Genomic DNA, 25,783 nt, shown 5'->3' with positions numbered 1-25,783 from the left:
CATACCAAACCCTGCTAACAAGAGCTTTTCACAGCAGTCCAAAAGTATTTCAAGTCATATGGTTTTAAAAGAACTCTTAAACTTCTGACAAGTAGGTCCCCCTCCAATTGCTTTTTATTTTAAATTGTTTTTCTCAATTCTAAACGTCATATTCCACTAACAATCACCAACCTGGGATACTCTTTGAAGAAAAAGATATTTGGTGGGGAGGAGTATATGCTAGAAAACAGCATGAAAACATTATGTACAGTACAGGATTCTTTAAATACCTCATTCTCTCTCTTTCCATAGCTGTGCGTAAGGAAGGGATGTCTGAACTCGAAATGTGTCCAACAGTAAAGAACTCGTACAATACATCACCAGTGAGAGGACAAAGGGCTCTTGGCAGGCAGTTTGGCAATGTCTATCAAAATTTTAAATGTATGTTTTGATCCAGCAATCCCACTTACAGGAATCATAAATACAAGCATAAAATTATGTGTAAGGTTATTCACTACAGCATTGTTTATAATAGCAAAGGACTAGGAAAAACTGGGGTGTCCCATCAAAGTAGATTTTAATTATAGCCAGGATATGTGAACGCTTCGCCTCCGCCCTTCCTCCAGGATTCTGATAAATCAATGATCTTCCTTCACTCCTTTGTTTTCAATTTCTCTTTCTACTGGACCCTTCTAAGTACACAAGCAACAAGGTCCCTCCCATACTAAGAGTACCTTCCCTCCCACCCCCTCCACTGCTCAGGCAACTCACGTTGTCCTTTTCCCTCTTCCCATTACAACTACCTGTTTTGAGTCCTTGACACTTTCTTGTTCCTCTTTTCTTGACTTCAACATTCACTCCTGTTACTGGCCCTGCAACTCAAACTGCTCAAACCTACACCTAACAAATTCAATCTTCATCCTACATGACGTCTCCACACCAGCTGAGCCTGCTAACGACTGCTTCCATTCTAAAGCCCTCTCATCCTTTGACTTCCAGGGCCACAATCTTTTGCGGTCTCTCTTTCTTGCCACTTCCAGCCAGTGTCCTTCTCTCCACATACATCTTCTGAGTCTCCAGTCCAGATTTCCCCCATCCCCACTCTATGTGGATGCTGCCTTCCTCACCTGCTCAGGCTCTCACACCCTATGCCTAGGGTGTCTTTCTTGGGGAGGTCTTTGTCACCCTGTTTAAGATCTGACACCCGGGGCGCCTGGGTGGCTCAGTCGGTTAAGCGTCCGACTTCGGCTCAGGTCCTGATCTCGCGGTCTGTGAGTTCCAGTTCGAGCCCTGCGTCGGGCTCTGTGCTGACTGCTCAGAGCCTGGAGCCTGTTTCGGATTCTGTGTCTCCCTCTCTCTCTGACCCTCCCCCATTCATGCTCTGTCTCTCTCTGTCTCAAAAATAAATAAACGTTAAAAAAAATTTTTTTTTTTTAAAAAAAGATCTGACACCCAAAGCCAGACTGCCCCTTTGCATGGATGTCCTTCACGCTACCAGGGCCCTGGCACCTCTCTCCACTAGGTTATTCCCTCATGATATACTCCCAAGCTTGTGTGGGTTAGATACCTGCCCAACCCCCACCCCACTTCACCCTAGGGTGCTTCATACTGCTCTGCCCTAACTACCAGCTTTAGCACTAAATTGTGCAGAAAGGACACAGGAAGGGCAGATGATGCAATACTACAAAATATAAATAATTACAGCTTTATAGTAAGTCCTGATATCTAGTAGGGCAGGTTAGTGTTTTTATTGTTCTTCTTCAGGACTGTCTTGGGTTATTCTTGGTCTTTTGTTCTCCAAGCCTTCTTTCTTTGCAGCTTGTTGGTGAATATAATTCAGTTGGATGAACAACCCTACCGTAACATTTTTTGCCCATTCCCAGACTTAGCACTTTAACAATACTTTATTTACTTACTTACCTATTTATTTAAGTTCATTTATTTTGAAAGAGAAAGAGAGCATGCATGAGCGCAGGGCGGGGGTCAGAAAGAGAAGGAGACAGAGGGAATCTCAAGCAGGCTCTGTGCTATCAGCACAGAGTCCGACTCGGGGCTCGAATCCTTGAACTGTGAGATCATGACTTGAGCTGAAACCAAGAGCCCAACGCTGAACCAGCTGAGCCACCCAGGTGCCCCTATAATACATTTTTAGCAGAACAGCTTAGGTGATTCAACACAAGTTGCTTTTGACCTATTTCACTAGAAGCACTTCCAGTAAGAAATGTCTGTTAATGATGCAATATAAACTTCTGCCTTGAACTGATCTCTAAACTAGATCTGAGGGTCATTAACAGGGTGTCAGGTGAGGCTTTGCATAAACTGTGGCATTTTGATTGGCCTTCAAAGAAGGCTATTTCTACTGGGAGTAACCTAAGCAGGACAGAAATATATATGTGGGAAAATTATAAAAGAAAGCAACTGGATGCAGCAGTTCAGGAAAGGCTTGAGGGCCAGAGATTCAAATCTGTGAACAGACGTGTGGAAGGCATTTACAGACATGGGACTTGAGCTACCCAGATTATGTAGAGAGGAGGGCTGAGCTTTAAGCTCTGGGGAACTCCAACACCTAGAGATCCAGGAGCCACCAGGGGAGGGGGTGTCCTGGAAGCAAAGGGAAGAAAGCATTTCAAGAAGTTCAAAGTATTTGAGTGTGTCAATGCTGCTACAAGGTAGGGTGGGAATGAGAATTTCCCCTTATATTTATAAAGATGGATGTTCTGGGTAACCCTTACAAAAGGGTTAAGTCAACACAGTAGTTAAAACAAAAAGTCTCAGAGAAGAGAAGTGAAAACCATTCCTCAAACATGCCAGTTTGTCCCCGCCTCAGAGCCTTTACAGATGCTATTTGGTCATCCTGAAACATGTATTCCTCTAGACTGTTCTGTACACCCGTACATCCCTCCTGTCAGGATGCAAATCACCTCCTCCAAGAGGCCTTCCTAAGTAAACACCCTTCCCCACTAATTACTTTTTAGCCCCTTACACCTTGCTTTCTCAAAACAGTATATCACACACACAAGACAGTAAATCACAATACTTGAAATCTGTTACTTCATTTATTTGTTAATCTCTCCTACAAGAATACAATACATGAAGGAATAACATGTACAAACACTTTTTAAGGGCAACGTAAACATTTTTCTGGATGCATCATTCCTGAAAGATCTTCTAGTACCTGAAGATACAACCTTATTGTTTTTAAGTTTATTTATTTACTTTGAGAGACCATGCACGTGAGCACAAGCAGGGGAGGGGTGGAGAGAGAGAATCCCAAGCAGGCTCTGCACTGTCAGCACAGAGCCCGACGCAGGGCTCAAACCCATGAACCGTGAGATCATGACCTGAGCCGAAGTGGGCCGCTTAACCGACTGAGCAACACAAGCGCCTCTGAAGATACAACCTTATTGACTACAATTCTCTGGCGGTACGAACTGTGCAATACAGCAACAAAGAAGGTCGGTAATGTTAGAATCATTGGCAACCCCCCCCGTACTGCCATTCTTCTGCCACGAAGCTTCCTATAGGAACCTATATGTTCCTTGGTTATAACCCATCATGTGGTTTTTCTCACAGAACATTTTTACCTTAACGTTACTTCAGAGAAAACTGTGTTTAGTAAAATTAATTTAATTCTCACCTTCCATTTCTTGTTCACAATGGCAGAGCATACCCTAAATCCAGCTAGGTCATCCCCAAAGTTCTCAGAGAAATGAAAGTTGTAGAAAACTTTAAATCAGAGATAGCCTAGCCCACTTGTTGTCATACATGGACACCAAGACCAGTGGTCCATAATTAAAACTCCTAAACCCAGGTGGCTCAGTCGGTTAAGCGTCCGACTCCGGCTCGGGTCATGATCTCACGGTTTGTGAGTTCGAGCCCCGCGTCAGGCTCTGTGCTGACAGCTCAGAGCCTGGAGCCTGCTTCTGATTCTGTGTCTCCCCCTCTCTTTGCCCCTCCCATGCTCAGGCTCTGTCTCTGTGTCTCAGTAATAAATAAATGTTAAAAAAAATTCTGAACTCCTCAACCCAACTCCTAGCCTTTTGTAAAGTTAGAGAAAGCCGTCTGGCTTATGACAAGGGCCTAGGTAAATAACAAAGTATGTTCTAATTATTAGACAAACTTTAGAAACTAGACTTTTGTTATTTTGTAATGTACCACTTCACTCCTGGAAATTATTAGTTGAGACCTTTATATCATTTAGTGGCTCTGTGTCCAGAGTAGAAAGAGATAGGATTTTATTCTAGAAACTCTACGGGAAATACTTGCCTTAGTATCTCTAAGAAGGATACAAAAAAAACCCTCCCGGGTTTAAGTCCATATTAATAATCTGTTAATCAGTTTATAACTTGTCAGTGAAGTTCTGGCACAGCACGTTGCTGGATTAAATAAATAAGAGAATTACAATCATCATCACTTTAAGGTTCCTTTTTGGAATATAAGTAAAATATAGTTACCATATGGTATATATTTTTGATGTACTAAAAGTATCCCTCCTACTTAATTTTGTTTTGGGAAAGGGACACGGTAAGTAGGTGTATTGAGGGAGGGGTGTTCTGGAAGATCTATTAAACCTACAGGCATGCTTTAAAAAAGCTAGAGTGGAGTAGCAGTGAAGAAGTAGAGAGTCTCCTAGAGGCATCGATGTGGACTGCTACCGAGCACATGCATGGTTAGATTCTAATAACTTGAACGATACGGAAGAGAGAAGGGGAAAAGGTGAAGTCAGTCTTACTGTTAAAAATACTTTTCAGTGGGAGAAAAGCTATCAAATATTTATTGATTGCTTACTGTTTCGAGCACATTTCAAAGATCAATGGAATGATTCTAAATGCCCCTACAAAAACCAAAAAACAAACCACACAAAATACAAAAAACACAAAACCTCCACTTACTGGAGCTGACAGACCATTTATATTATCCAAAAAAAGTCTTCCTAACATCTAAAACAAATAATTCACTTAACAAACACATTCTGAGTGGGCACTATGTGCTAGGCACTTTTCTAAATGCTAAAGATACAGTAGTAAGTAAACCACATGGATTTTAAGTGGAGGGAAATATACTAAATAAGTAATGGCTTAGTATTTTAAAAAGTATCAGAGTTACCTTTAAAGCACTTAGACCATGATAAGTACTTTGGAGGGGGAAAAAAAAAGAAAGAAAAGGAGATAAGATGTAAGAAATTTATTTGTATTCATTGTAGGTAGCCTATCTGTTTTATTATAGAGTAGATTTTATAATATAACAAGGTTCTTTTAGAATCAATATTCGCAGGGGGCGCCTGGGCGGCTCAGTTGGTTAAATGTCCGATTCTTGATTTCAGTTCAGGTCATGATCTCATGAGGTCATGATTTGTGAGTTTGAGCCCCACATCGGGCTCTGCACTGCTAGAACAGACTGCTTGGGTTTCTCCTTCTCTTTCTCTCTCTCTCAAAATAAATAAATAAACATAAAAAATATATAACCCAGGGACGCCAGAGTGGCTCAGTCAGTTAAGGGTTTGACTTCAACCCAGGCCATGATCTCACAGTTTGTGAGTCTGAACCCCACATCAGGGTCTGTGCTGACAGCTCAGAGCCTGGAGTCTGTTCAAATTCTGTGTCTCCCTCTCTCTCTCTGCCCCTCCCCTGTTTACTTGGGTGCTCTCTCTCTCTCTCAAAATAAACATTAAAAAAATTATATATATATATATATATATATAATACATATTTTTATAAAATATATCACTTTGTAAGGTACAAAATATAACTTCATATATTTTTTAACTATTAGTATATCTCCCCTCTTAGAGTTTATTATTAATTATAATTTATTTGATATGTTCTTGGTCAAGAATATAACCTATAATAACTAACCACAAGGCCTTTTAGCTAAACACAATGCACTTTTGAATATTGCTTTATGAAGGATTTTGAGGGGAAAAAAACATGTTTAGAAAAAAAAGTGAAGGCGCGCCTGGGTGGCTCAGTCGGTTAAGTGTCTGACTTCGACTCAGGTCATGATCTCGTGGTCCGTGAGTTCCAGCCTTGCATCAGGCTCTGTGCTAACAGCTCAGAGCCTGGAGCTTGCTTCTGATTCTCTGTCTCCCTATCTCTCTGCTCCTCCCCTGTTCATGCTCTTTCTCTCTCTCAAAAATAAATAAACATTAAAAAAAAAAAAAAAGTGAAGCCCTACTAAATTGTGAAGCTTCCAACAGTGAACCAAGGATTTCAAGCACCAATGATTTTCATTTCTAAAAAACATTACACTCACTAGTCACCCCATCTAAAATTTATATGATCAAATAAAAATCAAAATAGCCTAAATCAAATGGAAATTTTGGTTATTAGTGTCATTAGTATACTAATCAAGATATAACGATGCTTGACTTTGTTTTCCTATATAACCTGAAAGGAACAGTAAAATACTAACTCTTTGGGAAGAACTCATTGCTAATTTAAAACAAAGGCATTAATTTTACAAGCTAAAATGCATACAAACTTTCATTTTACTATGTTTCAGCTGTCTAGCACTTCTAACTTGGATTAGAAAGTTTATACAATGTGTTGAGGGAGCGTAGGGCAAGCTAAGGGCAAAGTACAGGCTAACAGTTCCCTGCCCCTGCCTGCCCCTGCCTGCCCCCCCTCCCCCCACCAGGTGGAATATGTGTGATATTCCTCGGATACTCCCGGTTGCCCAAGAACAAAGGAAAGGGGTTTAAGTACTTGCCATGGTGATGTGGGAAACTAAGGCAAATGAAAAATTAAACTCCCTTACTGCCTACAGGCCACTGACAAGTCCTTGAAATGGGCAGAATAATCTCCCTCTAGGAGGAGCCTGGATGACGATAACACTTTGCTAGGGGCAAAAGAGAATCTTGGCTTAACATTATCCTGATGCCCCTCTCAGGAACCTGTAAGTCTACTTTAACATACAAAAATTCCTTTGGAAACGTCCTTTATCTCAACTCCCCCAAGATATATGCTGGCAAACAGACTCCAAGCTTATGGCCCCCAATATACATCTGAAGGGTCTCATGACTCAGGTTTTACTAAACATTAATATATGGTGTTTCCTTAGCAACAGCTAGCCCCTCAAGGTCCTGGAAACCTTGCTTCCAAAATTCCTTCGCGACTTGCTCTATCCCTGACCCCCTCCCAACCTGAGGGTATGTAATGGGTTACCCACCACAACCCCAATGCAGCTCTTCCGGCGCACAGGTCCTGCCCCCATGCTATAATAAAATCACCTTTTTGCACCAAAGACGTCTTCAAGAATTTTTTCTTGGCTGTCGGCTCTGGATCACCCCCCAACCATGACCCCAAAACTTCATCACAATGTAAATTAAGATTTCATCAAAATTAAGCTTACCTTCAGGCTGGCATGAGAACGTGGTTGACTTAAATCCTGAAATTTCCATTGCTCTGATCCAGGGGTCTCTCCGCCTTTCTGAGTATCTGGTGTAAGCAATCCGTCTCCAGCAGGTAATGGGAAAATCCCTAATGATATAGGACGTTCTTTTCTATTGAAGAAGGGAGAAAAAATTAAGCATTCATTCATTTTTTATTTTAATTATCATGACTATAAGTAATAAGCCTGGGCTGTCACTGGTTTAGAGTAATAACTCTTAAAAAATACTGTCTGCCTATCTAAACAAGTAAGTAGACTTACCAAAGAGAAAGGACAGTCTCAGAAGTTCAAATTAGCCCCAAGAAATTAATTAAGAAAAGTAATAACTAATAGTTTAAGAAACCTTCTAAGTTACTGATGAGTTCCTTCCCCGGGAAGCAGTCAGTGGTCTGGTTTCATAGCAACAAAAGCTACTAAATTTTCATTCCCGCTTACATTAGCCATCGGGAAACTGGCAACCTCCTCCTTTGGAAGGAAGTACAAGCTTTGCTTCTAGACTTCCCAAATCCTCAAACCCATACCTAGATGCTTACCCAAGCTTCTTCAGGGTACATCTTTTCTGCCTAGAGGAAAATCTGTGTATAATCTAAACGAGGACTACCAATTAATTGATAAAAAGAACTCAAGAGAGGTTTAATCCTTAACAGCAGGAAAGCGGTATTTTTCTACAGAACCAGTATATGCATTCCTCTCAATCACGGTACTTATGAGAAAACCATTGTCAGTTTTTCCAAACAAGGAGGCCAAAAAATTCTATAAAAGACTGTAGAGTTTCCAGTGCTTTGTGGGAAATTTCAATGAACAAGAGTTACAATTTTAATAAGAATAGAATTTCAACTAGAAACACATCCTTTGGTGAGGCATAGCAGATTACAAATCAAAGGACTTTTTATAGGGTGGAAACCAGCCTAGGAAGAGGTCGTCCTGGGTCATTAACTCAAAAGAGAGGAAACTGGCAAGAAAGGAGACACTAAAAGTTTGGGGCCTCCTGGAACTCATACCTCTACTGGTAAGAATGTAAATTAGAATAGAAACACTAAGGCTGTAAATAAAAGCGGGAAAATACTCCGTTTTGCTAAGTTATTCTCTAAGCTCATTTTTATACCAAGAAACTTAAGCCACTTGAAATGTGCCCTCACTTAACACAAAGGATATATGCTCTTCCATTCCAAACTACAATCAAAGGATTAGTAAAACTGCCAGAACACCTTCTTAAAGACTGGATGAAGGAAAAGGATTGAGAGACTGCATTTTGTCAAAGGTGTGTGCACCAGGAAGTAAAACAGGACTTTTCTCTATTACTTATTGATCATTTCTTTACATGTGGAATACTCTTCCCATTTGATTTGGGAAAATTCAAATGCAGGTAGGGAGGACAATAAAAGGCTAGATTTTAAAACAAATTTGTTTATAAACAATCTATGAGCTTCCAGAACATCCAAACGACAAAAACTAAATTAACTACTCAGCTATTCTGTTTAGACCAGTTATTCCCTACTGCTGCCTCAGCAGTAAAGTTTTTATAAGTCTGTAGTGAAGAGACATTATTTATAATATCCTTATTGGATAACATAGGCCATATGGTACACATATACATTTCCATATATCATAGAACCTGGTCCTTCCTGAGAATGATGGATTTTTTCTACATCTTTTCTGCTTCCTTGATTTTAAAATCCCTTTTCATCAAACGATGGTGACAATGTTTAGAAAGCAAATTTTGTTTTAATGTCCATACCTGACAAAATAAAAAGTTGTTAACCTGATGTTTATCCCTCAATTTGGGAAGAATATATTTTGGGAACCAAAAATCTGAGGGTCTAAGTGCTACTTAGATAGATGACTTACTTTTTTGTTGTTGTTGTTGTTGTTGTTAATGTTTATTTATTTTTGAGAGAGAGAGACAGAGAGAGACAGGGCACGAGCGGGGAAGGGACAGAGAGAGAGAGAGAGCGAGACACAGAATCTGAAGCAAGCTCCAGGCTCTGAGCTGTCACCACAGAACGTGATGCGGGGCTCGAACTCAAGAACTATGAGATCGTGACCTGAGCCAAAGTCGGACGCTTAACCGACTAAGCCACCCAGGCGCCCCACTCACTTATTTTTTAACATATCTTAATAACTTAAGCAAAAAGGTGTGAATTTAATCAGTTCAATGGAAAGTTCTCTAACCCACCCAGGAAGATAATACAGACTTCATGCAAATCCATCACACTGCTAACAGAAATCAAAACACAGGCCAGGCGTTAGACTTCTCTTCCTATACGAATGACAGCACTTCATTTTCACACATATCAAGTACTGTAAAAGTATAAACCAACTGGAGGAAGGAGCCTGCTATAGATCCAAGTTTTGCTTTTCCCCTCCTGTTAACTAAGCCTATAATCCAAAATACCAGTAGAATTTGTACCTGTTTATATTGCTTTTCTTAATCATTTAGAAACTGCTCTATAGGGAGGGCATTCAGAGACCATCAAGACCTGACGATCTGGGTTATAAGATTCCAACTCTGGAAAAAATATTACTACATCCATGCCTTCTCTCCTTGTTTACTGAGAAGTTATATGAGAGTTAAGTGGAGGAAGGACATGCAATTATGCAAGTCAATCAGAATCCCACTTTTAAAAAAACACTGAAAGTTGAATGTTTGTTGCATGTTTAATACTCTACACGTTAAAGGCTCCAGTGAAACTCACAGAAGAAACCAAAGAATGGGATACAATGTGGGAAAATATCAAGTGACAGGTTTAAATGCCTGGTGTTTCCATATGCTATTACGGTCTAGAAACAAAGCCATCTTTGACTATCAGAACCCTTGTTACATTCTTTTAAAAACTGGCTTTGTTCCATATTTCCGCTTTTCAGTTGGTTATTTAAATGTTAGCTGTGTATAAATTCTCAATTAGGTTTTGAAACAGCTTTTTGGCTATACAGACATTTAAAACAAATAACCATAAATAAAATTTTTAAAGGATTGTTCAACACTCATCATGTGGCAAGCCCTAAGAAGGATGGTCTGGCTACATTATCTCATTTAACCTTCATAAGAAAATAGGAATTATTTTCCAGTTGTCAAATCAGGAAAAGTGATGCTCAGAGACATGAGGCACTAGTAATCCACAGAAGCGAGACTCAGAATCAGACCTGTTGCCCTCCAAGGCGCATGTAGCTTCCTTGGAACCTACCTATTTTCTTGACAATTTAATTTTAATATTGAAGATCTTAATATCTTTATTCAAGCAGATCATCGGCAATTTTTGCATCAAGAAACTGTTTGAATTTAGTCATAAGGTATTTTATCAATAAAATAGCTAAAGTTCTGGAAAATAGTTCTGCTACAGATGGGGTACGTGTAAGTGACTACAAATTATTTACTTGTTTGGCTTACTAAATATCTTGCAACTGATTGAAGACAAAACAATAATCTCACAATTTTTAAAACTATCCAAAGGGGGTAAGAAGGGTCCTACAGCACACAAGTGGCAGAGCATTTATTGGCAAGGCAGCCCAGCTCCAAAGCCCACTGCGTGGCACTGCCTTCTCAGAACCCAAACCTAAGACGGCCCTTTCAAATTAGTCTTATTTCAATATTCTATATATTCTTGAGTTAAGGTCTTTTTAATTTCCTAAAAGCCTAAATATACATATAAACAAATCTTTTATGTACTCAACATATAAAAGTAGTTAGATCTCTTCCGATTTTTATAAAATGAGGAAAGAAAATAAATGACCAAGTATCTAATTTTAGACCACAGATGAAATTTTAATTTCTGGGCCTTAATATTAAACATGAACTGATCTATGAATATAAAGAACACATTGAGGGAATTTACTAGTTTAATTCATCTTAATTTATCTAAATCCACAATTAGAAGTTGAGAATTTTAAGGAAACATTTAAATAATAAAAGCTACACACCATGAGCCTTCATTTAAAACCGCGCACAAAGCAGAAATCTGAACAAATCAGATGCTTTTGGTGTGATGAATTAGAAAACAAAAGGCAACCAAACCCTTAAATATCTGAAATGTAGAAGATGGTTCTCACAGGGTGCAAAGGAGAGTGAACAGCAGCAAAGCTCTGGAGATTAATGACTACCCCCACAAGCAGGCACGGATATTTGTCACCCAAGTCTACAAAGAAAGGGCACCATCTGACAAAACAATAGTGAATAGGCTTTGTAAAGCTTTCACAACTTTGATGTGTAAATAATGCAGGGAAGCTGCATTCCTGGCCTTAAAAGGTTTAAATCCTTTCACTTTAAAATATATTTTGTTTTAGAAAGAAAATATTTAAATTGTCCGGTCCTGGGAGTTATTACCAAAAACTGCAAAATTGATGCCTGCATGTTCTTCAGTCAAAGGATAACTGAACAGAATAATACCTAGAGCCTGTGTCTAATTGACTACAAGTCTAAGCATAAGAGATATTTGCCCCTAAATGCTCATATGCTAAACGCAGAGGCTGTATAAACTTGGACCCGGTGTTTTACTCTTGCTCTCCCTTTACTCTCTGAACACTGCTTAAAACAAGACCACACTGACCTTGTACTTGTGTATAAGTACAATTATGAAAATCCTTTTCGTAAGTCGGCGGTTTCCAAAGACAAAGCCGTGTCCCTAGGTGATGGCCTATAAATTACTATAAATAAGAACAGAAATCCTAGCTTCAGGCCATTTTCCATTGTTTCAATCTGCAACAGAAATGGTTACAAAGCAGACCTGTGAAGCTAAAAATTTGAGAAAAACCAACTAAACAGGGGCTTCTAAGAGAGACTAGAGTACCTGAGTATCCTTGGTAGGTTCTGCGTCAGAGCTGGCACACCGGTAGAAATAGAAAAGTGCACAAGCAGCAAAACAGAGAGAGATACTAAGATAGCAGAATTAATGACCACCGCCCCGCCAACAAAGCCAAACACAAACAGCAGCATGCATCCAGGACTCATGGCGCTGTGCTGGCATGGTGAAACACCCGAACCAGGAGGCCTACACGGGGGCCAAAGGGATATCTTTGTAGTGAGGATCTGTCATTCAGCTGCTGCCACAAAAACAATGCCATCAGCAGCAGCTTTCCACTCCATCCTGCAGCAGCCCCGAAGCGATGACGTCATCCTGCTCTCCCCTCCCCACCGCACAACCATAGAGCTGCTGCTCCTAGCATTTATGCAGCAATCTAGAGCGACAGCCAGCCTATTAACTATTTTCCTCTCCGCTGAGAGTCCTGGCTTAGCTCATTGGCTACAGTGCTTGGGAGATCTACATAATTTATTCACACTCCTCCATCAAACACCAGTCTAACCCTTTCAAACACGCCTCTGTACACAAAAAGGACTTTAAACCAGTTATACAGGAGAAATGAAAATCTTTCAGCACTCCCATGAATCAGAAAAACTTAAACCTAGTATAATCTCCATTAAGTATTACAAAACAATCAAAATACCTCGGTATGCATATGCTGCTTATATGGTATGGCTCACGATTTACCTTTTCAACAGTGAGGGCTGTTTCTATTTTTCTATGCTATTCTCTCCTATAGCATTCCAACCATAGTAGAGAGCTTTTTGAATCAGCCTAACTATTGTTCCAGGATTAAAGAACAGAGAGAAACAGAAACAGATTATTTCGATTTTTCTCAAGGCAAAATGTTTAACAAAGCTTACCTAATTCTACTATGAGCTGTGGACTCTAGTTGATCACTCCCTGAGAGCTGATGAAGTTTTGTTCTTTCTAAGTGTTCCATATAATTATGGATCATCTATTTTGAAGAAAGAAAAAAAATATGCAAAATTTTAAGGCTAATATCTGGAATGAAAACAACAAGGGAAACATTTTTGTAGAAACTTATTTACCAGACTACCCACAGTTCTATGTAAAAGATTATTAAGTATGAAAAAAATTTTAATGGCAAAGGAATATGCAAATGCTTACATTTAGGGATGCTGCTATCCAAAGAAGTAGCCATCATGTTGCTTAGCATAGCAAAAACCTTTTTTTAATGTGATGTTACCAAAAGATATAATTTTGACATAAATACCACAAGTTAGGACACAGACGTTGTGGAGGCAGTGATAAGAGATCACTGATTAAAAATAATAGAGGGCATCTGAGAAATCCATGCACTAAACTGGGAAACAAAAAAGAAATTAATGTGAAACTTGAGAAGAAACTGTACCCTTCCTTATGTGGTGATCTTTTCCCATTTTACATAGAACTCAGAGTATTATCACTTTCAATTTAATTTAATTAAGTAATTTAATTTAACTTAATACCAGGATGTTTATTTCTTGTGTTTACAGACTTCATTGAGAGGATGCTATAAAATATTTTCTCTTGTGTTTGATTGTTAATTTATTGGTATCACTGTTTGATGTAATCATCTATAATAATAGCAAGGTAAATGAAAAATCACAGCATTTTGATTTTAAATCTTGGATAAGGAGCCATAAGATAGACAACTGAATATGTTCAAGGGTATCAAGTATATAAACTGCCAAGAAATCCAGTATTTCTATTTAATTTTTGGTCATCTATAGTTTCACTTTTAAGAAACCTAAATCTGGGGTGCGTGAGTGGCTCATTGGTTAAGCAACCAACTCTTGATTTCAGCTCGGGTCATGATCTCACAGTTCCTGAGATCAGGTCCCGTTTTGGGCTCCTGCCAGCGTGGAGCCTGCTTGAGATTCTCTCTCCCTCCTCTGCCCATGCACAGTCTCCCTCTCTCTCTCTCAAAAATAAATACGCTTTGAAAAAATTTTTAAAAAGAATCCTAAATCTGGCACTAAAACATGTAAAATGCAATTTTAATCATAAACTCAAAAGGCCTTTGCTAGATACTAATGTGCTATGAATAAGAAAAAATGAATTTAAAGGAAAAAAAAGGTACGTTAGCAATCTAAAGGAATGTAAATTTGAAAAGTAAACAAGAAAAGGTTACTGTCTTTCTGAGGACCCCTTGAATTCTTAAAATTTGAATGTTCTTTGAATGCTTGAAAGCATGGAACAGCTTTGTAAGCTTCTAAACTTTAGCTGTTATGATCATGGATTTCATCTCAACTATAACAAAATATGCACTATAGCACATTAAAAGGATAACTATTGAAAGAAAAGAGATTTTTAACAAATTTATAAAATTTCTGTTTAGATTTTTTTTTTAATGTTTATTTTGGAGAGAAAGAGAGAAAATGGGGGAGGGACAGAGAGAGAGAGAGAGAGAGAGAGAGAGAGAGAGAGAGAGAGAGACAGAATCTGAAGAAGGCTCCAGGCTCTGAGCTGTCAGCACTGAGTCCAACACAGGGCTCAAACTCAAAAACGGCAAGATCATGACCTGAGCAAAGTTGGATGTTCACCCAACTGAGCCACCCAGATGCCCCAAATCTACAAAATTTTTAAAAAGCACGTTTTATTGGGAAATTTTTACTTGGCATGCATGTACAAAAATTAAGAAATATGTAAATCAGTTTGAAAGTGTTATTTACTTCAAATAAACAAAAGGCCGAACTGATGCATGAATTAAGCAAGTAATCTGTCAAATCAAACATTATAAAAGAATTAATCAGGGATTAATTGGGTGGCTTAGTCACTAGAGCATCCGACTCGTGATTTTGGCTGAAGTCCTGATCTTGTGGTTCACGGGATCAAATAAGAAAAAATATTGAGGAAATTAATCAGCTGCTTCCCAATTAAGACTAGTCTAAACAAGAATTATTTTGGGCAAAGAAAAATTAATGTAGAATTACAGGGATATGGTATATGGAAGCATTTTTTTTTTTTTAAGTAGACATTAGGTTCCATCCAGAGCCCAAAGCAGGGCTAGAACTCATAACCCTGAGATTAAGACCTGAGCGAGATCAAAAGTAGGACACTAAACTGAGCTACTCAAACGCTCCTGAAAGCAATTTTTAAAGTTTTAAATTTAAACACACTTTCCATTTTTTAACATTTTATTTTTTAGAGAGAGAGCACAAGTCGGGGAGCAGCAGAGGGGGAGAGAGAGAGAATCCCAAGCATGACCTGAGCTGAAATCAGGAGTCAGACATTCAACTGACTGAGCCATCCAGGCACCCCCTTTTCTATTTTAAATGTACAGATTTTTCTCTTTAACCTCATTTAAGGAACATACTTGCAGAAATACAGTTTATGATTCTGTGTCAGCACATCAGAAATAATGAACTGTTTTCTTTTTGTATCACAATGAACTTTAAGGAAAAAAAAATGAAACTAATATAACAAAGTGATGATTGGGCCAAATACGTAACAACTTAAATTTTCAAAAGATTTTAGAAAACCTAAGTTGAATTCTTATATACCAGAGAGTAATCATACGCAACTGATTAACTCAGATGAAAGAATCTGTTTCCCTAAGCATTCAGATGACGAAAATAGAAACCTCCCCTAGACTGCCTTTAGAGTAATCTATTTATTCAATATAGAAAAATAAAAATTATAAATGCAAAGACAGAATCCATTCTACCCCCGCCCTCAAATAGTCCATTCTATGGATTGACTCTTAAATGATTAAATTTAAATAGTTTTTCATTTATACCATGTTGAATTATTTGTTTATACATAATGTTGAATTCTAAACCTTCTTCAAAAGACTGACCCCTTCTTCAAATGATATATCCCAGATATATTAGGTATTCTGTAGAAAGTACAGAATAATAACAAAATGGCAGCTAACATTTATTGAGCACAACTCAGTCAGTGCATTTACAGCTACTGTTTCATTTAATCCTCACAACAATATTACAGTTTTATAAACTCCAACTTATGGTTAAAATAACTTGCCCAACCAATTTGACCACCTAGTTAATGATCAACTATGTTCTAACAGCCATTAGCTAGTTGGCTTTAGGGCCAAAACTCAGGTCCCTCTGACACAGTGGACTTAAGAAGTTAAGCATTACAGGACTGGTTTTGTATTTGCCCTTTTAGTCAATTTCCTAGGCAGGCGATAAGCTCATTGTTCTTTCTTCCTCACACCCACAAGAAAACCCCACACCCTAAAGCATTTCCTGACATCTGAAATAAAATATGCACTATATTCTGTAAATGCACCAAAAAAGTAGAAAAAATAAACTGCACATAAAAATCTTGATTCTAATTACAGGGCTTCACAATATAGCTCTGTTTAAAAAAAAAAAAAAAAGTGAGTGGGAGGGTAGGATCAGTGCTGCCAGACAGAAGAGAGAGGTAAGAAAGTAAAAGAAGACATGCTTTAGATAACCTACTATTGGGTCCACTGGCCCTATCCCTCCTGATCTCATTAGCTGTAATTCTCCATTTTCTCAGGTAAGCACAGTAATTCACACATATTCAGAAGTCGATTCAGCAACAAACAATAGGGAGTCATGAAGAAGGATCCCAAGCACACTGTCTGGAAAATCCTAAATCCCTACCACATAGAAACATCACTACCGAGGTTGACTGTCATCTTGATCTTGGCTAAAACTGAAAAGTAAGGCAGTAAGCGAGGTTTTGGAGACAAGTGGCATGTATTCCTCTAATCGTGGTGTCGTGAATCTCTCCATATGCAGCCCAAGAATCATAGATCTATACCTGCAAAGCCACTATTCTTAAAGTTGTTGCACTGCCATAAGGCAAAGAGGCACAGAAAAATTTCTAGTGTTTTTAACATTTATATGTTCCGTACCTAAAAGTGTTATTGAAAATTCAGGCAGGGGCACCTGAGTGGCTAAGTCAGTTAAACTTCTGACTTTGGCTCAGGTCATGATCTCATGGTTTGTGAGTTCGAGCCCCACATCGGGCTCTGTCCTGACAGCTTGGAGCCTAAAGTCAGCTTTGGATTCTGTGTCCCCTTCGCTCTCAGCCCCTCCCCTGCTCACGCTCTGTCTCTCTCTCTCAAAAATAGGTAAACGTTAAAAAAAATTTTTTTAATAAAAAAGTAAAAGAAAATTCAGTCAACAGGGGCACCTGGGTGACTATGGTTTCGGCTCAGGTCATGATCTCGCCATTTTGTGGGTTTGAGCCCCACAGTGGGCTCCACGCTGACAGCATGGATTTTCTCTCTCTCTCCCTTTCTCTCTGCCCCCCCCCCAACTCTGTTTCTGTCTCTCTCAAAATAAGTAAATAAACCTAAAAAAAAAAAAAATAGAAAGAAAGAAAGAAAGAAAGAAAGAAAGAAAGAAAGAAAGAAAGAAAAAGATTGATTCAGGCAACAGAATATGAAGACATAGGTTCAAATCCAGTCACATACTAGCATGGAATTTGGAACAAATCACTTCATATTCCCTTTCTTTTTTTTTTTTTTTTTTTAATTTTTTTTCAACGTTTATTCATTTTTGGGACAGAGAGAGACAGAGCATGAACGGGGGAGGGGCAGAGAGAGAGGGAGACACAGAATCGGAAACAGGCTCCAGGCTCCGAGCCATCAGCCCAGAGCCCGACGCGGGGCTCGAACTCCCGGACCGCGAGATCGTGACCTGGCTGAAGTCGGACGCTTAACCGACTGCGCCACCCAGGCGCCCCAATCATATTCCCTTTCTAAACTTCAATCTGTAAAGTGGGGTGGATGATGGGAGTTTGGCCACAGGATGAAATAAGAATGCATTTAAACACTCCCTGATATAACACCAGAGTTCAAGTTTTGGGTAACTAATATAAGAGTATGTACACATGTGTCCCAAGTGCCTCACAATTACTTAATGTTTTTATTTCCTCCACTGCCCTCTTGAAGGCAATATCTTCTTTTAAGTATATTCAGTAATTGGTACAAAATTTTTGATTTGTTTAGAGAGAGCAGTTATTCACGTTATAAAAAGAACCATAGGAGATTTCTCTTAGGCAGAAAACAAGGTATTTGATAAAAGTGCCATTTTTTTTTTAAGTTTATTTGAGAGAGAAAGAGAGAGAGAGAAGAGGAGGGGCAGAGAAAGAGAGAGAGAGAATCCCAAGCAGGATTGCGCTGTCAGCACAGAGCCTGACGTGGGGCTCAATCTCACAAACCCTGAGATCATCACCTGAGCCAAAATCAAAAGTCAGACTTTTAATCCACTGAGCCACCCAGGCACCCCAAAAGTGCCTTAAATTTAAACAATTCTTTTATGTGAGCATAAAAAAGGTTACCTTAGTTGCAAGTGATAGTAAAAAAATAAGGTTAAATCCTTCAAACTTCCTTTCCCTGAAGGTTTCCAGAATTTACCTTCAGGATATCTAGTTCATTAGCATAGAAAGCTATTTTTAATTGCTAAATTAATAATGGCATTTCTAGTACAGATGTGCAAACACAGGAAAATGTGGTCTAAGGCAGACAGACCCATATTTCAGAGCAGCTACATCTGTGTTACATAAGCCTTCCTGAGGGCAGAGCAAAATAAGAGGAGCCTATCAGGGCAGAGGGAAAGAAGTTGCTTATGATTGAGGGAGGGGACCCCGTGGGGAAAGCTGTGTGCTACATGTGAAACCTGTCTTAGACACTGGACCGGCCCAACTCTAACTTGGCATTTAAGATCTTCCTGAGATCTCTTTTTCTTCCTAGAGTGTCATTCTCCGAAGGAATAGAGAAATAGGAAACTTATTATATCTTTTCATTAGAAGTTAAGATGTCAGACTTTTTTCTGTAGGAACATATCTTCACTTTTATTAAATAAATGAGAAAAATATGAAATTTCACTTCACAGTATTTTTTTTAAATCATATATTCATTTTATACATACTTCAATTTAACAGTCCTCAATTATTACACAGGTTAGAACGTCGACGAGAAAACAAAATGATTGTTCATTATTCATCACTATCGATTATCTGTGGCAATAAACATATTCCCCCAAACATATTTCTATTTTTTAAAGTTTATTTATTTTATGAGAGAGAGAGAGAGGGAGACAGCGCACATGTGTGCTGGAGAGGGGCAGAGAGAGAATCCTAAGCAGGCTCCATGCTGTCAGCACAGAACCCGACATGGGGTCCAGTTCCACGAACCCCAAGATCATTACCCGAGATGAAATCAAGAGTCAGCTGCTTCACTGCCTGAGCCAGCCAGGCACCCCAAACATATTTCTAATTATAGCATTGATGAGCACTGCTGGTTGTTCAGGCACTGGTCTGGTGTAAAAAGAACCAACAACAAGATTACCCATCAACTGGTTTTGAGTAGTCTTAGTATCCACCAAATGTCATCTTATTAAATGTGGGTATTTTTCACACACTGAAAAGGCTGCTGCTTAAGCTATTCCTGTCTTCTCAGGGCTCCACGGTTCCAGCCCTCTGGTTCCAGCCCTCTGTGGCCAATCTTTTCCCTCCATCACTGAGTGTCAATTCTTCATGTGTGGCTACAAAAACTAAAATCGTAATAATCAAACCTGATATGTCAGAAATTCCATCCCCTCCTCAAGAAAGTATTAAGCACATTATTCCAAAGCAAATGAAACTGGACGCAGTGGGGTTTTATCTTCCTTAAAAGCAACAATATAGGTTCCCACCACAGGCAGGCTAAGAGATCACAAACTAGTGAAAGAAAAATGGAAGCTGAAAATTGGAACCATCTGCATCTTGGGAGAGATTTCGATGAGAAAGGGGAAAAAAAGAGGGTTACTTTTTTCATATAACCAACAATGCTTGAGTCTATGAAAAGCCTATTTTATTGAGGCTTGTGAACCCCAGACTGACCATGAAACACAAAAATCATTTCCATGTTAAGGAGACTGTAACAACAACAACATATGAAAGGCTGACAGAGAATCATAAAAAGGTTAAAAAAATGCTCAGGTACATTTTCTTATTTGCATTGGAGAGATTATGTGCTAAAGTTATTAATTTAAAATAATGAAATTTCATGCAGAAAACCTGTTTTAGAGTCATTCTGATTTAATATACCATTTGTGTTCATGTTATTTGTTATGAGCTTAGTGCAAATAAGTCCTTTATACTGGATTACAAATACAGAAACTCTTACCAATAATTTACCAATCCATCATATCCCAACCGGTAACAAATTAATTCTGTCATATTAGCATCATGTAGACTTTTTATTATGCACATATTAGCCAGCCAAAGAAACAACTATTGGAACTGTCAATAATTGCGTTATTCTGTGGCACACTAATTCACATGAAAAGTTAATTCCAGATTAAAAACAAAAAACAAAAAACAATAAAAGTCAACATTTGGTAATGAGGTAAATACTACAGGAAATTTAATGTTTTCTGGACATAATCCCCCCAAAATTATACCAGCTCACTTTCAAAGAAAAATCAAGACATAACTTCTAAGGTTAATTGCTTTATTTAAATATTAGCATGATAAGAACCCAGAAACCCACCTCAGTGTGTCTCTGATGTAATGCATTATATTCCTTCTTCAGTTCTGCTTCTCTTTCTTCAAGTCTGCTAACTGAAATTAAGATACATATATTTAATCAGAACAAAATATAAGAAATTTTCTTGAAAATCCCATCTCTAAAACCTGGAATAGATTATCCCTAAGTCTTAGCAACTTTAGGACTCATTGCTTCTCAAAATCAAGCTCATTTCACCATCCTTGATAAATAAAACTTTCAGGTACGGGGGATAAACTGGCTTAAAAAAAAAAAAAAGCCCCTATGGGGCGCCTGGGGGGCTCAGTCTGTTAAGCATCTGACTTCGGCTCAGGTCATGATCTCATGGGTTCGTGGGTTCAAGCCCCAAGTCAGGCTCTGTGCTCAGACCCTGGAGCCTGCTTCGGATTCCGTGTCACCCTCTCTCTCTTCCCCCCCCCTCCCCCGCTCTCTGTCTCTGTCTCTCTCTCTCAACAATAAATAAATGTCAAAAAAAATTTTTTTTAATTTAAACATCAAATTGCTTCTCCTAATATACAGATGTTTATAAAGTCATCCCACGTACATAAGTTTTCAACATGATACAGAATTCTCTTTCAAAAGTACTTTACAAATCCCCTCATAGAAGTTTTAACTTCTATGGTCCCAAATCATTGATTTCTAACATTATTCAAGCTCTTTTCCACTACTGAGCAGTATGCGAAATCATCATTGTTTACAAGTACTTTTTCTGCTTCAGGTCTTAATTTCAGGGACTCATCTTCTTTTATTTAGCTCCCCCTGCTGGAGTTTGTGCGTGGCACTGATTTGGGGCAGTGCTCACAGAGTACATCTTTACAATACTTTTTTTTTTTTTTTTTTTTTTTAAGTTTTAGATCCTCAGATATAGAATATTAGGACAGGATTTCATAGGAAATAATGGTATCAGCCAGGATTGATTCTGAGAGAAGGTGGAGTCAAGCAGGACCACAAAGAAATTAAATTCCAGTATTCAGGACAGATGGTGATGAGAATACGGGCACCGTTACCACAGGGAAGGGGACACAAAACCACGATGGTGGCGAGGCAGAGGGGAGACTGGCCAGCCCAGAGCAGCCCGTACTAGCTAAGGAGCAGTGAGGGACAATCTGATGGGGAAAAATAAAGCTGGTGCCACAGGAGCTTGTCAAGATACTCATTTAAGTCTGTTTAAAAGACAGATTAATTGGAAATGTTCTGGTGTGAGGGAGGGTCAGCAAGCTGCAGACACGCAAGGCCACTCGGAAGCCGCGGCCTGTAACCGAGGCAGATAGCTGTCTGAGTAACTACCACGAACCAGAACAGTGCACGCACGAAATGTTTGCCTGCACCGAATGTTCACACGGCGCACCCCAAACAGCGCCTAACTTGTGCTGCCAGGACCCTCATCTCTGGTTTGTGCGTTTTTACTTGCCACCTTTGTTTGAATATCTTGAAAATGTCATTAATTAGAGAAACTGTAGGCCTGTGGCTGAAAGCAATGATAAGCAAGCTTGTAATGCAGAGGTATTGTGATAGCACAGTAGATATCAAAACCATAATAATTTTTAGTGCTGCTTCTGTGATTTTCATTTACACACAGGAAATCCAAGCAAATTATAGATATTTAGTTACAATTTCAAAAATGTAAAATGTAAATGTAAAAGTGCAAAAAATGTAAAAAAATGTAAAAAATGTAAATGTTTTCTACTATTTTTTGTCAATTAAATTGATCTAAAACCTTAAACCTGAGACTACTGGGTGAACCTTAATCTTTTTTTTTTTTTTTTAAGTTTTTATTTATTCTGAGAGAGAAAGTGAGACAGCCCATGTGGGGGAGGGGCAAAGAGAGAGGGAGAGAGAAAATCCCAAGCAGGGTCCTCACTGTCAGTGCAGAGCCCAATGCGGCACTTGAACCCACGAACTGTAAGATCATGACCTGAGCTGAAATCAAGAGTCAGACAATTGACCGACTGAGCCACCCAGGCGACCCAAACCTTATCTATTTTTAAGTGTTCATCTGTGTTTATCAAGATCTTCTTGGTATTGTGCAACAAAACTAAAATTGGAGGTTGAGTCTGAAGTAAAATTTCAACTATCATCCATAAACTTCTAGTTTAAATTTGTGCCCAACAGTACAGCCTCATTAGTTTCATCAGCTCACTCGACATGAATTCATAAAACAGATTGATATCAGCATCACCACCGCTACTAATAGAAGCTAACATTTTATAGTGCTTATTACGGACCATGCACTGTCCTATGTGCTTTCTATACACAAATTTATTTGAGCCTGACATGAACCTTCTGATGAAGTATTAATACTACGTTCATTTTGGAGATGAGAAAACTGAAGCAAACAGAGGTTAAGCAACTTGTCCGAAGTCACACACAGTTAGTAAATGGCAAAACTAGAAGATTCCTAATGGAGGAGTCTGGGTCCAGAATCTGTTTTTAATTACCATGCTATGTTGCCTCTCAAGAAATACTCCTTTTAATCTGTTCATATATCGGAGACTACTTTAAAATTTCACTTGGGGGAAAATTGTATAGACACTGCTCCTTTGGCTTCAAACAAAAACACCCTCCATTCTTATGGAAAGAACCTAGTCACAGACACTATGGCTGAAAGGTATCAAACTGCCAAGAAAAATACGGCTCTAACTTTATTAATCATCAGGGAAAAGCATATTAAAACCAACATGTAACACAGTCGTTGCATGCCCATCAGAACAGCTAAAATGAGAAACACGATACACCAACTTCTGGTAAGAATAAGGAGCAAGGTGGGACTCTCATATACTGCTGTGGGAATAAAAACTGGTAGACCCGATCTGAACACTGTTTGGCAAGATTTGATAGAGTTGTCTATTTGCCAACCCCGTGACAAAACAAGTTCATTGCTAGGAAATGCATAAGGCATTTTTAAAAAAAATTGTTTAATGTTTATTTTTGAAAGAGAGAGAGAATGCAGGTGAGGGGCAGAAAGAGAGGGAGACAAAGGATCCAAAGTGGGTTCTGTGCTGACAGCAGACAGCCTGATGCAGGGCTCGAACCCAAAAACCGTGAAATCACGACCTGACCCCAGGTTGGACGCTCAACTGACTGAGCCACCCAGGCACCCCCAACCTAAAGGCATTTAAAACAATGCTCGAAGCAGCATTATTTGTAATAATCCAAACCTGGAAAACAACCCGAATGTCCATCAACAGCAGAATGGATAAACATTCCTGTACTGGAATACTATTCAACCCTGAGAATGAAGAACTCATTTGCACACATCATGGATGAATATCACACACACGAGACTGAGGGAAAGAAGGAGAAGCCAAAGAATACAAAGTTCAAAGACACACTGAGCTAATCTGAAATTAATCTGAAGTGTCAGAAATCAGGGTAGTGGTTACCTTTGGGGAGGAGTTAGTGACCTGATTAATTTACTGTGTGTACAATCCCACCCTACCCTAGTCCAAATACAATGTACACCTACTCACATAGGTATTTTCTTTGACTTCAATACTCATTATTCTCTATGTTATCCAACAACTTCTGTGAGTTCAACATCTAGCAGAGGATTTAAACAGACTATTCAGAACCATTACAAACAAATTGTGCCAATTTTCCATTAAAATGTATAAGGAGAGGTGCCTGGGTGGCTCAGTCAGTTAAGCGTCCAATTTCCGCTCAGGTCATGACCTCACCATTTGTGAGTTCAAGCCCCACACTGGGCTCCGTGCTGAGAGCTTGGAGCTTGGAGCCTGCTTTGGATTCTGTGTCTCCCTCTCTGCCCGTCCCCCACTCATGCTCTGTCTCCCTCCCTCCCTCCCTCTCTCTCTCTCTCTCTCTCTCTCTCTCTCAAAAATAAACAAACATTAAAAATTTTTTTTTTTTTTTTTTAATAAATAAAATGTACAGGGATATGGGGAATGCCTGGGTGGCTCAGTTAGTTAAGCGTCAAACTCTTGGTTTCGCTCAGGTCATGATTTCACAGTTCCTGAGTTTAAGCCCCGCAACAGGCTCTGCATTGACAGTGCGGATTTTCTCTCTCTCTCTCTCTCTCTCTCCCTCTCCCTCTCCCTCTCCCTCTCCCTCTCCCTCTCCCTCTCCCTCTCTCTGCTTCTCCCCCACTCTCACTCTCTCTCCCTTTCTCAAAATAAATAAATAAACTAAAAAAAAAAAAAAAGTATAGGGAGATGAGCAAAATGTTACCAGAATGGAGAATTATAAAAAGAAAGAAAAAAGATGGGCATCATGGGAAAATACATTGGAATCACCCACTTGAAGGTCATATTGGTGATATCTAATAAAATAAGCGATGTATATATCCTTTGACTCAGCACTACTACTCCTACTTACCCCTACAGAAGCACAGCAAAGCCCAAAGATGTGAAAATGGATGTTCCATGCAATACATTTTATAACAACTCCCAAACAGGAACCAAATTTGTCATTAGGTGGTTGGTGATGTGAATTATAATAATCATACAATGGACACGACGTGGTGGCTTTGCTACTTCCTAGCTATGTTACCTTGCGTATATCAATCTCTCTGGGCCTTAGTTTCCTTACTTATACTCGACAAATAATGATAGTACATTAGAGCTGGTATCAGGAATAGCACCTGGCACACATGTGTTTTTCAAATTCAGCAAAGGTACTGTTAAAAGGAATGCGCTGTATACACATGTGCTGACATGGGCTGGTGCCTAGAACTGAACGGAAGGGTGTTGAATGTACATTGCTGTATCTTAAAATAAAAAATAAAGGTGGAATCCTCATCCAATAGGATTGGTATCCTTATAAAAGCTCTTTTTCCCCATACATGCAAAGAGAAAAGACCATATGAAGACACAGAGAGAAGGCAGCTATCTGCAAGCCAAGGAGAGGGACCTCAGAAGAAAGCAAACCTGCCAACACTTTGATCTTGGACTTCCGGCCTCCAGAACAGTGAGAAAATAAATCTCTAGGGTATTTTGTTGTGGCAGCCCTAGCAGAGCAATATAGGAAACGAAGCATCAACGTCACCTTGGAAAGAAGCTCGAAGTTTGTACAAGTGATGTGGACAGAGCTGGGCTTAAAGCTTACAGAAACAGGTCCTCACTGGTTTGATGGCAATTTGCTTATCAATGTTGGTTTGGCTTTGTTG

The 25,783-nt window shown here is 39.1% G+C and overlaps 1 protein-coding gene across 10 annotated transcripts in view; it reads right to left on the bottom strand.

Annotated features, from left to right (window-relative positions):
• Positions 1-25,783, bottom strand: part of SPAG9 (sperm associated antigen 9) — a 133,496-nt gene that overhangs the window by 61,076 nt on the left and 46,637 nt on the right. For 7 of the 10 annotated variants that reach the window (XM_030294907.1, XM_030294908.1, XM_030294910.1 and 4 more), the window contains exons 3-5: positions 20,647-20,717; positions 13,028-13,122; positions 7,330-7,480 (exon numbers count right to left, since the gene is read on the bottom strand). In XM_030294907.1, the coding sequence (XP_030150767.1) occupies positions 7,330-7,480; positions 13,028-13,122; positions 20,647-20,717 (317 nt within the window). Of the gene's footprint in view, positions 1-7,329; positions 7,481-12,152; positions 12,496-13,027; positions 13,123-20,646; positions 20,718-25,783 lie in introns of those variants that run through there. The other 3 variants (XM_030294916.1, XM_030294917.1, XM_030294915.1) reach the window with 2 other exon arrangements.

This window comes from Lynx canadensis, chromosome E1 (genome assembly GCF_007474595.2).
Source record: "Lynx canadensis isolate LIC74 chromosome E1, mLynCan4.pri.v2, whole genome shotgun sequence".
NCBI classification, from domain to species: domain Eukaryota; kingdom Metazoa; phylum Chordata; class Mammalia; order Carnivora; family Felidae; genus Lynx; species Lynx canadensis.
The sequence above is the reverse complement of the archived record's forward strand: the minus strand, read 5'-3'. Positions and strand labels throughout refer to the sequence as shown.